Here is a 16,150-nt window from a genome sequence, read left to right as displayed (position 1 = left end):
GAGGAATGCTGCTGCTGATTCTACAGACGGAGCGAACAATCCTCTTCGATACTGTCCTTGATTAGGAAAAAGGATTCACTAAGTGCACCTTCACCCACCCGGCGCTCAATCTGCGCACAGGCCAAGCTAAATTGATACATTTTTCCTCATTACAGTAGGAGGCCTTCGCTGCACGTCCCTCCAGCGAGGCGGCCGTCAGAAGGGAGGAGAGAGACTGAGAGGCTCTGAGGTTAAGGGCAGAATGTCTTCCCTGCCCTCCTTCCCTCCCCCTGATTTGATTAGGACGTCAGTCATCGATACATAAACCATGTTTAGAACCTCCTAATGCATGTGTTTGAACCAAAGAAAACATGCAGTGCATTATATCAGGCTGCATGATGCCTGCATCACCGTCTAATAATCTTTAATGGGGCCGGGAATTTATGCAGAAGTGATTAAGGTTTTTTTTTTTTTCTTTTTGATCAAAGATGTCAATCAGGTTAAACAATAAATCTGACGTGAGATAAAAGCGTTACGACCGAGCGAAGCCTTCAACAGGACAGAGTAAAAAGTTTAACATACACGGAAATGATGTGGTAAATATTTTATCACACTTCTTAAATGATTCCTGGAAATTCAGTTAGATTGCATCTATAATGTGAAGCAGAGATGTCTAGTATGTCTGTTACACTTCATGCAATTTGGAGGAAAAAAGACATTTCTGTGCCTCCACAAAGGAAAAGATACCAAGTCATTCTAAACTGCGTTTTCCTCGATTCATACATTCAAACATCACAGGCCGGCCACTGTAAAGACACTAAGAGGCTAAATTTACTATGTGACATCGGCTTCCCCCTGGGCAGCCATAAGCAGCGTCTACAGCGACCCTGAATTTCCCTTTTCTAGATTTACTACCACTATTCAAATGCTTAACTGCAGATACAATGATCCTCTAATCGCTGGGGATGGTTTTCAGCTGCTTCACTGACAGAGACAAAAAAAAAACAGTAGTAAGAATATAAATACCAACAATGGAGGAGTTTGGGCCCACAGAGGAGCCTGCATATCTGCGATAAAAATGGGATATAACACAGCCAACAACAGAGCCTGGAGGGAAACACTCAACAAAAAAATCAACACACTTGCCCTCTGAATATGCAGTTATTGCACCTTTAAAATGCTACTGTTATTTCCACTTAAATGCTTTAAATATAATTTTACTATGAACCACGGCATGGCAGTGAGCTTTCTGAGCAATATTTCACACGTATTACCATTTTATATAAATCGCTCTTATTTTATAGTCACTGCAGTTACATATTATGTCAATAAATAATTATATGATGCTGCTATTATTTGGCTCCTTTCATAAATCACCAGCGGGTCCTTTGGGCAACAGGTGCTACAGACAAATAATTACTTTTCAAGGGAAAATAAGGACAAATGCTGATTGAAATCAGTGTTTTATTTAAATCTGATGCAGTGTTTTGTTTAAAATATAGACATTTTTATTTAAATAATTTTATATGACCAAATTTTTTTTATTTATTTATATATATATATATATATATATATATATATATATATATATATATATATATATATATATATATATAGTATTTCTTAATGTAACAGGATTCACAAAAATAAAAACAACTGCTCTCATTAATTAATACTAAAATGAAGATTATTAATTTGGATTTTTTTCTCATTGGCATAATACATTTTATTTTGTTTAAAACTTTACCTCTAGATTTTGTAGAAGACCAACAAATAAATACTGCAACATTTTTCATTTTATTTTAGAACATTTTATCCAGTGTTTCACAAAACAAGTATGACTGAAATATTTAATTTGGATTTGGCCTTTTGAGGCAGATTAGAATATGTTCCATTCTTTTGTTTTACTTTGCTAATTCGCTGGAGAAAACATGCTTCATTTTGAAATAGCTGCATTAAAATAAATAATTTAATTATTAATTCAGTATATCACTGAATTAAAATGTAGTATTGTGGTGACCAGTTAATATACAAGCAAGTAATGTCATAATGAAATAATAATTGTAAGAATAGGTTTGAACTTTTTAAAATAATTCACAAACTTTTCACAACTTTTTCTTTGTCTATTCTTTCATATTTGTTTAAAAATAACAATAAGGGGAAAAAAAACAAAACTGTGTTAGTTTTGCGGTGCTTCATTCGCACAGAAAAGGTAAATCACTTTTTACGGCAGTAACTGTCACACAAGTCTTTTGAAACTGCTTTTCTGACAATATACAAATGAATGACAAATAATTTAAAACACCAAGAGTGACTATTTAATTAATGTATTTCTCAACATGATTGTAAAACTATGTTTGCACATATTTTTCCTGTTTCACCACAGGGCAGCCAAGATTACGATTAGTGAACACATTCAATTAAGCAAAATAGCCTGATATAGTAAATTTAAAAAAGAAAAAAATTATGTTTGGTTAAGCCTGACATTTAATTTCATAAAATGCTGTCACTTTAATTGAGATTAGTGCTGTGGGGAATTTATGTTTTGAAGTTAATTATCTAAATGCATTTTTTAAATAAAACTAAATGCAGTCTTGATATTGCCAAACAGAACAAAGTTCCTTTGCAATAAATATGTGTTTGCAATCGACCGGCTTCTGATTTCTTAGAGACAAACTAACTTACAGCAAAGGCCGCTATAAATCAATGGTAAAAATTACCATTGTAGATAAGCAATCTTCCAGCAGCATACCAGCCCACGGCAGTCCTGTCCCACTTGGCACAGACACAGAGTGGCGACTTCTCCCAGCCGTGCAGAGATCCCGTTGTAAAGAGGGATGCAACTTCAACATCCTCAAATAACTCCACAAGGGCATGTTAATGACCTTAAAGTGCTACATTACAGCAACAATTAAACACAGGGATCCCAGAGGCATTGGGAGCCGTCGTGTCACTGTCTGTGTACAGGCCAACACATCTCTCCCATCTCCATTTATTTCCCTAAGAAATCAGCGGGGCCACCTGGGCTTGGCATTGAAACTTCATTCATCTCCAGAAATGGATTCCAGTGGAGGGCAAAATCAAATTCTCATTTGCAAGGCAGGGGGAGAACGAGAGGGAGTGAATGCAGGAGGTACCTGGGAACGCTAACCTCTGGGTGAACCCGCCGCATCTGATAGTTTTGCTATTTGTCTGTGACATTGACAGCTCTGGGGGAGATTAGGAGCCACCCTGCCCCAGCTTCCCGCTTTGCATTCTGCCTATGTGCCTCTTTACAGATGGACTGCTGCACATTTACCTTCGCCTGTTTTCCCTGGGTTTCAACACAGGCGCTGCACCAGAGGCAACGCAGGGATGTAATTATATGCGGCGCAACAATAAAACAAAGCAAATGAGGGGAGAGCTGCATCAGAGGGCTTTGCCGAAACCAGGAAGATGCAGGAAAACTACGCGGTGTGGCTTTTGGTGGGGGTGAAGCCGGAGATGAGAGTGATGGATGCCCTTCGGTTAAATACGTCCAAATCCCCCCTTCAAGCCGCTCTCTTCTTGCCAGGCTGTGTGAGTGAGTGTGTGAGAGAGAGTGTACAAGATTAATAGTGTAAACAGCAAGGGAGAGAGGGAAAGAAAGGCAGCCAGGAGAGAGGGAGAAAGAAAAGACTATCAGCATCTGCAGCAGCACAGTAGCCCTAGGGGAATAGAGTGAACTTTTGAACCCTGATGGCGAGCAGTCGCAGCAATGCACAGAGCCTGCTCCTGCCTCGTAATGTGTGTGTGTCTTTCTAGAAAAGCACACAGACAGCAAGTGAGGGAGGAGAGGAGAGTGAAGGAGAATGAGGAAGAGTGGAGGTCATTAACATATTCCTCGCTTCCTTGCAAACGAGCAGCCGCTATCCAAATGTCACAAAATCCATACACCGATGAATGCGGTGAAAAATGAATCTCCAGGCAGATATTCTGACGGATAGATACAGTAGAAGCTATCAGCAAGTCCAAAGAAACTTGGTGACTGATGGGCGTTTTGTGACAGCGAAGGGCGATCCTTCACAAGACCCTGGACTGAAGGCAGACGGGTCACAGGTTGGCCAAGCAAGAGGCCAGAGGTTAAAAGTTCAGTAAGTGGGCAGACAGCATGACCAAAGGCCAACAAACCTGCAAGGAGGTCAGACTCCAAATACTGTCCAGGTGCTGCTTTTAAAAGCAAAGTAACTAGAATAAGTAGATTATTCAGCTTCAACATTTGCCTGTATTTGCTCCGCTGTGATTCAAACTTCCTCTTCCTCCATGACTTCATTTGACTCTAAAGACAGACAAGGGCCAGTTGGCAAATTAAACATTGCTGATTAACCCCCTAATGGAGCATCAATCCGTCAGCTGGCATGGGTTTTTTTCTATTTCAACTGCCAAGAGACCCGGGCATGCACCCCTTCAAAAACACTTCATTTTATATAGCTTCTACCAGCTTCAGCCAAAATGACAGACTTTAGATTTAATATTCTATTTACAAGCCGTGTGTAATAATGTTGTTACTGTGCATTGGCCCCTCATATTCAAATGAGAAACAGGCAACAGTGAGACATAACTTGAAATTGGTTATCCTACTGCATTCTATTGCCAGTAATTGGTTTAGGAAATTGGGGCAGCACAGTGATCAGTGACAGGAGTCGCATTCCTGCATTCTTTACATCAGGACACACCTGTCTTTAGAGCAGGGTCTATTAGTCAATTTAGCAATTTGTCGATTGCAGGAAAAATTTATATAAATAAAAAAAGTCAAAGTGCTGAACGTTTACTGGAAGGATACGCTGTTTTTCTTTGTCTGCTGTGACAATAAACTTTAAATCTTAGGTAATTAAACTCAAGAACATTTCAGTTGTCCCTGTTATTTTAATGTACTTCAAATAAAATTAAATTATAATTTAGGAAGTAAACATTAAAATAAAAAGCTGTTGCCCTGCGTGACACATTCAATTATCTGCAACTCATTTCTAACAAATCTAAAGGTGAGGATAATATGCAAGATTATATATCGTAAATTTATATAATGGATGTCTGATCATTTCATAAAAAAAGTTAAACTACACCAGAATCAGATAAAAGCTGGTTCAACATACCACAGACACAGAATCTAAGTTTTGAGATGAAATCCCGAGGGCCTACGGCTACACCTGAGTAAATGCGGACTATATGGGAGATCATAATAGGATCATTCCGATCACAAAGAAGAAGATGGAGACCTATCGAATGCGCCATCTTTTCTGCACGCCTCCTGAAACAAAGCTCTTCCTGCAGTGCTCTGTCATCGCTGCAGCTTCCCAGCAAACATCCCAGAGCGCCCAGCAGTGCTCCCCAATCAAAGAAAAACAAACAGGCCATTCTGACTTCGTAAACTTGACCTGCAAACAGCATGACAGGGCTAAAAGCCCCACATCTCCAGCTGTCTCCCAAGGTCTATTTATGTGTGTGTGTGTGCGTGCGTGTGTGTGTGTGTGTGTGTGTGTGTGTGTGTGTGTGTGTGTGTGTGCGTGCGTGCATGCGTGTGTGTGTGTGAGGGCATGTGCATGTTAAAGAGATTTTGCATGCCAGAGGGGGAAATTTTGTGCCTATATTTGTTTGCATAATGTACTGGAATGGCAGAGCGTTGGGTGATTGTGGGGGTGGAAGAGGGCGGGAAAAAAAATTCTGAAATTGTGCTCCAAATAGCATCGAGGTGCAGGGTGCTAAAGGGGGCAGACGAAGCTGGGGTGAGGCTGCAGGCGCGGTCAGGTCACCGGTGCGGTCGTCGGGTGAAACTCAGTTCACATTACCATGCAGACACCCGGGCTAACAATGGAGGCTCCATCTGTTCCTGTCAGCCATTACAAATCTGGTGTCACCCAGTCCGCTGAAGACAACAGGCCACCGCATCTAATCAAACGGCACAGGCTCCTCCTGCGTGTAAAAGCAGCCATCGACTTCACACTCACTCACTCTCTGGTTAGGGAACACAGAGCAGCGAAAGGCAAGGCAGTCGATTACCACAGATAATACATTCTCCGAGTCACAAAGTCCCTATTGTGGACAGTGGGCTTGAATAAAATGATACAATTAAACTCAAGAGAGAGAAAAAAACTCCACCTCTTACACTACTGTCTAAATCACAAAGTTATCGTTCGTTTTCAAAACAAAGGCATTGTAATTTTTTTGTGCATTACAAGGAATAAAAGAAAATTCAAATAAAGCCAGTGTCATCACGGCGTAAGTGCTCCTCCTAAAATGTCACTGATTGCATTAAGCAGTCAGGTCATTATTTTCCACAAACACTCCCTCTTCCCTTGAAACAGACCGCCCAGCAGAAAAGTGTGAGCCATTTCTTTCAGCTGGCAGGGCAGTGAACAGAGAATGAACTATGAACTCCGCATGGCCTTTCAGTGAGGACACAGGCCATTCACTATGCTAACATGGTCGCCGTCTCCCAGCAATAAAAGACGCAGCGCTGCGAGGTGCACATTTTTCTTACAAAGTCAAATGTTATGATTATTGATCCGACTGTGTAGCTACACAGAGTCGAACGGCATCAGTTGTAGATATTCACAGCCAAACGCAAACAGAAGGAAAAAAAAATATGACTATTCTGGTTCTGCTGCATAATTAGCCACTTCTCACATTTAACATAGACAGTGGCGTGACACCGTGTTCGAGTTTTAACAGCCACCGCTTTCCACAGTAACAGACGGCGCAGTTTGTGGTTGGGCGTGTTACCATTATAGCCTTAAGGCAAATTTTTAAGCATTTTTATAGTTTGATTTTGTTTGTTTCCCAAAGGAAATCTCCTCTTGTTTATACCGAAATGAACAATTTCAAAAAATGAATTATCATTGTCTTGTCTTATTGTGGTCTATCTTCTCCACACCATCTGCCATGATTTGTTTTCTCTATTTTTCCGAAGTTGCCGAGGAAAAAGCGGCAGTTAGTCTTCTGTGGGCAGAAGAGTTCATTAAACCATGTCCAAATAAAGGGACTGACTCTATCCAGCTGGCATTAACTACCGGTACAGCAAAATGACTGGAAATATTCCTTTTTCTTACTGGGAAATTCCACATGAATTTAGCTTCACCTCACAAAAAAAGAGTTGAGATTGGCACCTGAGGCAGCCGAGTCAATAATGCCCACCTGCGGCATGTCACGTCAAGGGCTATTAGCTGGCACATAGAGTCAGAAATACAAAAAAGTCTGAATGGGAGGGAGGCAAGTCCGAGAGAGAAAGATAGAAGGAAAGATTGATAAAAGGAGAGAGGGATGGAACGCACATGGCCCCTCAGGTACAGTGTTGTATTTCAAACCCGGTTGTGAAAGAATAGAGGGGCTCGGGGTCAATCAATCATTGCATTAGCCTGCAGCTACAAAGCCTCCTCTCTGTGTGGGCCGCCTCCATGCGTCCATGTATGTGTGGACTGGGGGAGGATAGTGGAGGATCTGCCACTGGAGGGAGCTCTAGGTCACCATTCAGGTCTTGGTGAACCACCAGCCCTCCTTTCTCCAGCACCAGGATGGCCTACCTGCACACTGGAAAGAGGAGGAGGAGCTGGGCAGAGAGGCAGGAGGCCAGCAGGGAGGGAAATTTCACAGATGTGGTCTGTTTTGTCAAATTAAGAGGGTGAGCAATAATATCCAGCAAACTGGTCCACCTGCGCTTCCTGTGGCGAGGTGTAGGTGTGTGTTAAAACTGTAGTTTTCTCAGAGGAATACGGCATTGTCTTCAGTGACACTGACTCCTCCTTTTTGCTTTTTTCTTTGTCGGTGCAGAATTCTTCACACGCTGTAGCCTTTCAGTGAAAACACATGTTCATAAGGACAATATAGACGTGCCTTTTCTCGGTTGAAATTTCACCCTTTTGTGCCTGCTAAAAGTAGACTGTCTTGCCTGCTCAAATTCAGAAATGTTTTGTCAAGTGTTGCTGTGAAGAAAAAGCCATTAGTGCTGCTTTGCCGTGCACAGACAGATACATTTATAATTAGGCCTTTTTGAGCTCAGATCTCTGCATTGCGCAAATAGCCAAAGATCACACACACAAACACACAGAGAGAGTCAGAATCGGCACTAATGTGGACTTACAATCCGGGACTCCATCATCCTGGTAGTCGGAGGCATCGTCTGATGGAGCAGAGCGACCAAGACTGGAACTGCGGTTGTCATCGGAACCATCTTCATCCCTGAACTCCGCTGAGTGTGTAAAAACATGTATGTGTGGGAAATAGAGAGACAGAACAAATGGCAGAAAGTGAGCCATGTAAGAAAAGACTGTGAGGACTATATCTCTATATATAATCCTCTCCCTAATACTGTATCAACACAAATGGATGAAGATTGTTTAGAGACATTTTACTTACGTCTTAAGGGGAATTCCTGAGGGTTTCTGTGAAATAAAAACAAGCACAAATCTAAATCTTTTGCACTGAACTGCAAAGTTTTCTGTTCTTTCTTGTTACTAACACCTCAACTCCAGCTTTGCTTCTACGATTCAGTAATTGTTTCCTGCACAGAAAGCCACAAAACCACAATTTTTCTGCACCAGAACTTGAGCCTTCTTGTCATGCAGTGCAAGCAATACCAGCTTCCGGAGTAAACTACAAAGCTTCCTGCAAGAGTTTCATTTATTGGGTTCACGGACTGTTCCTCATGCTTGGAAATTAAATCACATTAAAATTAAATTGTCCCAATCAAAAAAAGATTATTCCATGAGATCTTTAAAAACTTTTAATAATAATAAATAAGAGCAAGAATGAAGTCTTGAAGGTGACACCATTAGGCTAAATGAGTTCCTTCAAATGTAATTCTGCAAACTGTGTTTAAAGCAATTACAGCAACAATTAAGGGTTTTGTGTGGTATTAACAGCAAAAGTTAGATAATGGTGTCATGAGTTACAATGAGCCGCTTTGGCAGCAAAGTAGGTTTCTGTGGTTCAGATTTAACGGGGTTAAAAATCCTACCGTGCATGGACGACCCTGAAGTTATTCAGTAAGACCTGTCGTGTCTCTTCAGCATTTTCACTCAGGTTCTCATCTTGAAGGATGTCCAACACAAACAGCTCGCAGTCTGAGGAGAGCAAACACGATGCAAGTAGTGCTTTCATGACATGAGGACTCTTCAGGGGCACAAGCTAAAGAAAAGTCTGAAGCATTTAAACTGAATAGTGCTGACTGTGTCACACAAATAAGTACGTAAATACAAATAAGTATTTATGAAGATGAAAATATAACCTGGTGCTGCAGATTACACTTCATTCTATCTCCTCAGTGGGTCACAATATTCAGAAAAAAGTTTAAGAATTGCTCTGTGTCATTTCAGACATCACAAATTTATCTTTCTACAGAAGATGGACATAACAATATGAACCCAATACAATGCAATATAATGCACTCAAGCACAACAGCCTTGGAGTTTTCACAACTCGTGTTTGTGTACGTAGTGAATATCTAATAATTTATTGTTTTCAGCCAAAGCCTCTCCTTTACAAAGAGTGTAGTATTAGGTTTTGATGCCCACCACCTGTACTGCACACATAATTCAAATAGAAATAAGTAGGATACTTTAGCAAAGTCTTACTAATGCAAATAAAGAAAACTATAGTGTTTAAAATGTCACAGCCTTTGCCTAGTTTGTTGGATATTGCTGTTTGTTTTATAATGATTGCTGACTTGTAATTCAGGCCCCTACATTGCTTTTCTGAAAAATATAAAGCTACTCTTTATTTTTCTTGACCTCTAAAAGAGAAATCACATTTTCAAAAATGTGAAAAGGAAGAAGTCATGATCAGTATTTCTTTCACTCTCGTAGTAAACTGAAGCGCTAACTTGATTTCAGGTCATAGTAACATTACAGAGAAATGTGAGACCCATCTTTATGGTAATGAAGACAAAACAGGTCACTTATCTGATTCAATTTCTTTATGTCCTCACTCCCATATTACACAAATGTACTGACAAATGCAAATGTTCTTTCAAAGGCGGCATTTGCTGGCCTGGCAGTACATGCAAATGTAGTAAATGCCACGGCACCGCCATGTTGGAAACAGTTTATTGTATATGACAACAATGGAGAAATATGAGGCTTTTTATGTTGTACTGTTTGCTTTTGTTAATGTGACAATCCGTAATTTTTTAGGCTGTCACTTCCAAGTTCTCTTAACTGTCTGTGTACACAACCAGTAGAAGCATAACTCTGCTACTGGTAAATTCTAAATGTCATTTTGTTGTGATAAGCGCCCCTGCTTACACTATATTTCCAGTTAGGCTATTCTTCAGTAACAGGGTTTACAAATAAAACTGCGCTGTTGAAAGCAAGACATATTATCAGTAAAAAAAAAAAAATAATAATAATAATAAAGGCATTACCATCCAATAGTCTTCTGATGTCGTTCGGGATTGTCCCCATCCTTGGTTTTCACCTGTCCAACACGACACTTTACTTCACTGACTTATCGGCCTTTTTTCTGCCCCTTCACACTTTGTGTTTTATTCCCCGAGGCAGCCTATGAACACCCAGCCTCTGTTGTACTGTTACAGCTTCATGACAGAAACCAGAGCCTGGCACACACACTCACAGATCAACTGGCACAACGTCTAACCACCTGTGTCCTTTAGCACTGAAACCTGAAACTTCCGTGCATGCATCTAGATTTGCACAAAACGGGGTGGAGCAGGTGCACGGACGACAACTTCCTCTGCAGTCTGGTTTCTCAGTCGAGGCTGGTGAAGGTTTGACTGACAGAAAGAAAACCCCCTTTGTCCGACGTACAGTGCTGCAAAACTAGCTGGAGTAGGGGCCATGTTACTGTACACTGGGTGCCTCGAGCAGCACAGAAGCCCAATAAAACTGCACAATATAAAGCAATAACAAAGAAATCTTACGTATGTGCAGGTGTTTCTGGTGAATCACAGAATGAGTAACTGCAAACACTCAAAAAAGATGAGTAATTTGGGTCCCTTTTGATGCTTTTTCTTGTTCATCTTTTTCATAAGAAGACTTTTGTATGCTGTTGTCAGGCTTTTCATGTTAAATGATATTTAAGAGTGGTGTAACTAATGAAAATTCCTCTTAATCATACCTTCAGATATTCAACGAAATGCCCCGCAAGCATTCAGGCCGTAGAAGTGTCCTTGAGCAACACAGTGAATCCCTATCAGCTCCAGATTTGCTGCCATGTAGCTAATCTCTTGCAGCCTGACCTCCCTGCAAAGTGGGAAAAACCAAAGAGACAATTTCCCCACAGGGATCAATAAAGTACCACATTGTTTTAAAAAGTACTAGTCAGCAAAATGGGATTTCCCAGGAAGAAGATTCTTCTTCTGATGCACATGTGGTCCCTGGAAAACCTCAGACCAAACCGAAAGCAGCAGAGAGACAAACAGCAGGCCAGTATAACAGACACTGGTGAAGTGGAGAAATTATTCAGCATAACTTTTACACAATAAAGAGTAAACAAGAGCTGCAACAATTAGTTGATTTGTGAATAGACTGAAAAGTAAGTGACTGTTCAATTATTTTCAATAATATTTTAAGCATACATTCCAAACATTTAATGGCTCCAGCTTTTCACATGGACATTATTTTGCTGGTTAATTAATTAGTTGTTTGGTCTGTAAAATATATATTTAAAAAAATAATAATAATGCCAAATGCTGATTAGCATTTTCTAAAGTCTAAGACAATGTCCTCAAATGTCTTGTTTTGTCCACAACCTAAAAATATTCAGTTTACAGCAATAAAAAAGTACATAAACCAAGAAATATTCAGTTTGAAGAGTGTGGAATCAGAGAGTTTTAATAAAACCAAATAACTGACTGTCAAAATAGCTGACAGCTAATCAATTATAGGTTGCATCTCTTACATTAAACTGGTTAAATCTGGATTTTGGACTGGTTGTTTGACACAAGACATCTAAAGAGGTTGACTCTATAGTAAATTATAAACAATATTTTTCACTCTTTCCTGACACTTTATTGATAATTAACTTTATTAGTTAGCTGCTAAGTCTTTGTCTCAGTATTCTATAGAGACTCGTTAAACGTTGTACTACTTCAACAGCAATGCCTCTGTTTTATACTGAAATAATTAACATCTGATTGGAGAAATACTTTTTCAGTATTTCATAATTTTTCACAGAACCACAAATATAACTAGTTTAACAAACTAATAGTGGTCAAAGTAAGATTTTACACATCACAACACTAAAAACAAGAACAAATACATTTCCTGTTAGGTTTCACGAGTAACGGTAGGATATTAATTTAGCTAATTTAACGAATTCGAGAGCATCTATGCTTTTATTTAATAAGTTTGTTTGATTAATTAGTAGCTGTAGGTCATATTTTACCCACCTAACTGGTTATGGCTAGTTGGTATGGCCTTGGAACTGTCGCCTGGCTGCTAACTAGCTAGCTATATAAACCGGTAACCCGGATATTGTAAGTTACCATCGTTGCCCTCATATTCCAGGTGACAGTGAAGGCTTCCTGAAAGCACCTGTTGTGCTGTGTATGTCTAAATTACCATTCAGACCACGTATAACAACCACTGACTGTGAATAAAGCTAACGTTAATCATTTGGCTAACCTAAACTGCTAGCTAACTTACCTGTGACGCAGTTTGAGGCCGTTTACTAGCTAACGTTAGCTTGTTTAAGCTAACCGACGCCTGAAGGCAGCTGAAGTTCGTCTTCCAACAGCATTTCTCCGAGTAAGTTTATATATTTACGACCTAAAGTTACAATAAAGGTGAAAATCACTTTTAAAGGTGGTTTTATTTGACTGCAAACGTTTTACCTCCGACGTTAACGTCTCTGCTGCATTCAAGTGCTCATAGTAGCCGTCGTGGCTCATGGGTTGCAATTTTTTTATGATGACGTTTCTTTAGCTATATACGTTTTGTCATGTTTACTGCAAATGCATGAATTTGTTTTGAATGTGCTTTTTTAAATGTAAGTTAAAGAGCTAAAGCTACAATACAGCCGTAAGTCGTTTTTTATTTGGTTGAACATGATTTATCTCCGATTTTGCATTGGCGTTGCATTCAAGTGCTTATGTTATGCGGTTTGGCTAATGGCGATATGAAATCGTAAATCAGGGGTTGCTGTTTTATTTTTTTCATGATGACGTTTCAAAGCCATCTTCGTTTTTTCTCATTGTTTACTCAAAGTATTTTAAGGAGCATTTTTTTTATACATTTGAAACCTAAAACTGCCATAATGCTGTAAGTCGATTGTAAAAGGGGTTTTATTGGATTGAGCACTTTTTATCTCTGATTTTAGCGCCAGTGCTGCATTCAAGTGCTCAGTGTATGCGTCTTAACTCATGAAGTTTAAAAATCTTACATTAGACTAGCTTCTTATTATCGAACAGTGTTTTAAAAATATTTTTTAATCAATGTAAGTTATCTACGCTTCTTATTTTTCAAGAATGGTTTTACAAAGATGTTTTAAGGATATAATGCAGATGTTTTGATCCAAATCAGTTTTAAAATCAGTTTTATTTGACTGTATAGGAGCAGTTTATTTTAATTTGACTTTTGCATGGATGCTGCATTCAAGTGCTCGTATTATCCATCTTGACTAATGAAGTTGTAAAATCGTAACACAACTAAAAATGTTTTATTTTAAGTTACCGACATTCTTTCGTTGTGTTTACAGAGAAAAAAAGTATTTAAATAATTCTATTTTTTTTTATTATTTACAACCTAAAGTTACATAAAGTTGTAAATTGGTTTGAAAACTTTTTAAAATTTGTTTGGAGCAAGTAATGTTTATCTCTGACTTTTGCATGAGTGCTGTATTGGATGTCATATTATCCATCTTGGCTGAATGAAGCTGTAATATCATAAATAAGAGCAATTTTTGTGATGCTGCAAAGATATTTATTAATCTTATTATATGCTAACTACGTTTTTACATAAAGTACACAGCAAAGGGGGAAAATTTGTTTTCAAAAATATTTTTAGTTTATATATTTACAATCTAAAGCAACAATAAAACTATAAAATGTTTTTATGTCATTTTTTAAATTGTATAATTATTTAACGTTGCCTTTTCAATGGGCCCTGCATTCAAGTGCCATTTTGACTAATGACATTGTAAAATCCAGTATCAGAGTTTTTAATTAATTTTTTTATATGTAGTAAAATATTTTTAAAATATTTTATTTTATCATAACCTGCATTTATCAATCCTGCATTTTTAGAAATATTTTTTATCGAACGTTTTCATTTGTGATATAGTTTTTGTGCAGATGCTGCCATCAGATATGCACCGATTTAGTGACTGTGTAATTGTACATTAAAGACGTTATATATTCAAGTGATGTCTCACAGGTAATCATAACATTATAGAATAGAAATCCATTGTTATAAAGCTGTCTTGTGTTTAAAGATAAAAAAAGAAACATCAGCCGAGAGGCAGTTTGCAATATAATAAATTATTATAATACTCAATTATTAAAACAGATTTTTAAATGCTTCAACATTATCATCTAAGTAGTAAATAGCACATCTTGTCAAACTCGGTATCAGAAAGTGTCATTTTTTTAATCTACCACTTTCATGGGTTTTTTTTTATTTAAGCTGAAAAACCAATTAGGATATTTCTGACAACAGACGAAAGCAGCATTGGTAAATTGGTCCCTCAGTATATCTGACAGGGCACGGATGAATGGTTTAGATTACCAGTAGAGGGTGATGGGATGGACTGGAGTGGGCTTTTATACACACAATTGACATGTGTAGGAGACGCAGTTGCAGCAGCAGTATTACTAATAGAATAACCTCACTATCGTCTTATTGATCCTGCGCTGGTGGACTAATGTTATAATTTGTTTACCTTTTAAAATATGGAATGTGTGTTCAGGATCGGGAGATAATTTTTTCAGATCTTTTAGGAAACATCACACAGGTGCACTCGGCATTAATTGCTCTTAAACGGACAAACACACTTGCCTATTTTGATGCAGTTTTGACATTTGGTTCATGTGAATAATTTGCACATTGCTCTTCTTCTCCTAAATTAACCACAGACTGACCCTAATGTTGTGTTTTGTGACTAAAAATGACTATATTTTCCCACATTTAAAAGCAGCAGCACCACTTTTTCTTGATCGTGTTGTCATATTTTAAGTATTTTTGGATATTTCTTGTTGAATGCTGTCTCATGATGGTCTCCTCTCCTGTCACTACTCTACAGGAAGCCACGGGGTCAGGCCGAGTTGAATCTCATGTCAGGATTGTCCCCACGTTGACCTGCGCCTGACTGGCCTCCCAGCAAAAAGCCCCTGTGAAGGTAAGAGGAACTGGGGTCCCCTCCCCTGGAAAAGAGGTTCCCTCCCCTTGACAGCTCCACAGAGCCCCAGCCACCTGCCTGCTGGGTGAGCCCCATATGAAAAGGGAAGCTCTTTGTAATCCGACGGGGATTACACCACCCAACAATGCGCCGCTGAAAGAGCGACAAAAGCCCTGTATCAAACGCCGCTGAGGGGGAGCAAGGCTATGATCTCCCGCTACTACCAACACTGACTCCTCGGCCACCTCTCATCTCCCCAAGAGGCTCTTCCCCCTTTAGCATTTGCTGCCCCTGTCCTCCTTCTGCCCTCTCATCTCTAGGATCTGGCCTTTTATCAGTGCATTCCTTTTCATTTGCATTGCGGTGTGGGGAGGGACAGCGGGTCTCTCTGATCTGATAGAGCCAAGAGAGAGAGAGTCGGGAGGATCCTCGGGGCATGAAGGCTTCGCGTTTGAGTGTGTGTATCCTGTCTTGCAAACACACACACACACACACACACACACACACACCACATTGCATTCTCTGGATAGGCAAGGACTCTTTTGCTGTCCAGTGGGGCAAATAGCGAAGCACCCATGCCTGTCTTTCAAGCTCCAGTTGTCTTTATTTTAGAGGAGGAAGTGCTGAGGTTTGTGTGTTTTACAATCAAAATTACACAATATTAAAAGCTAGAAGAATCAAGTTGCAAATTATACAAGTATGATTTGTTTAAACCGTCGATTTAAATCACCCTGTCACCTTCTACAAAGGCAAATATCTCAAGTTGGTGCTCAAATGTGGGCCTAATTCAACAGCATATTCGAACCCTTTGTAAAAGAGGTGTTTGGCCCGATTCTTAAGGGTCTGTTGTAAATATTTGTGTTGCTCG

General features: G+C 39.3%; 1 protein-coding gene across 2 annotated transcripts in view; it reads right to left on the bottom strand.

Moving 5' to 3' along the window:
- skap1 (src kinase associated phosphoprotein 1) overlaps positions 1 to 12,768 on the bottom strand; it is a 31,672-nt gene extending 18,904 nt beyond the window's left edge. Inside the window, exons 1-6 of one of the 2 annotated variants that reach the window (XM_023298632.3) lie at positions 12,594 to 12,768; positions 11,065 to 11,189; positions 10,352 to 10,404; positions 8,948 to 9,053; positions 8,347 to 8,372; positions 8,072 to 8,179 (exon numbers count right to left, since the gene is read on the bottom strand). In XM_023298632.3, the coding sequence (XP_023154400.1) occupies positions 8,072 to 8,179; positions 8,347 to 8,372; positions 8,948 to 9,053; positions 10,352 to 10,391 (280 nt within the window). In that variant the 5' untranslated portion in view covers positions 10,392 to 10,404; positions 11,065 to 11,189; positions 12,594 to 12,768. Of the gene's footprint in view, positions 1 to 8,071; positions 8,180 to 8,346; positions 8,373 to 8,947; positions 9,054 to 10,351; positions 10,405 to 11,064; positions 11,190 to 12,337; positions 12,366 to 12,593 lie in introns of those variants that run through there. The other variant, XM_055004612.1, reaches the window with a different exon arrangement.
- Positions 12,769 to 16,150: the final 3,382 nt, after the last annotated feature.

The sequence above is a fragment of the Amphiprion ocellaris genome, chromosome 18 (genome assembly GCF_022539595.1).
Source record: "Amphiprion ocellaris isolate individual 3 ecotype Okinawa chromosome 18, ASM2253959v1, whole genome shotgun sequence".
NCBI lineage: Eukaryota > Metazoa > Chordata > Actinopteri > Pomacentridae > Amphiprion > Amphiprion ocellaris.
The sequence above is the reverse complement of the archived record's forward strand: the minus strand, read 5'-3'. Positions and strand labels throughout refer to the sequence as shown.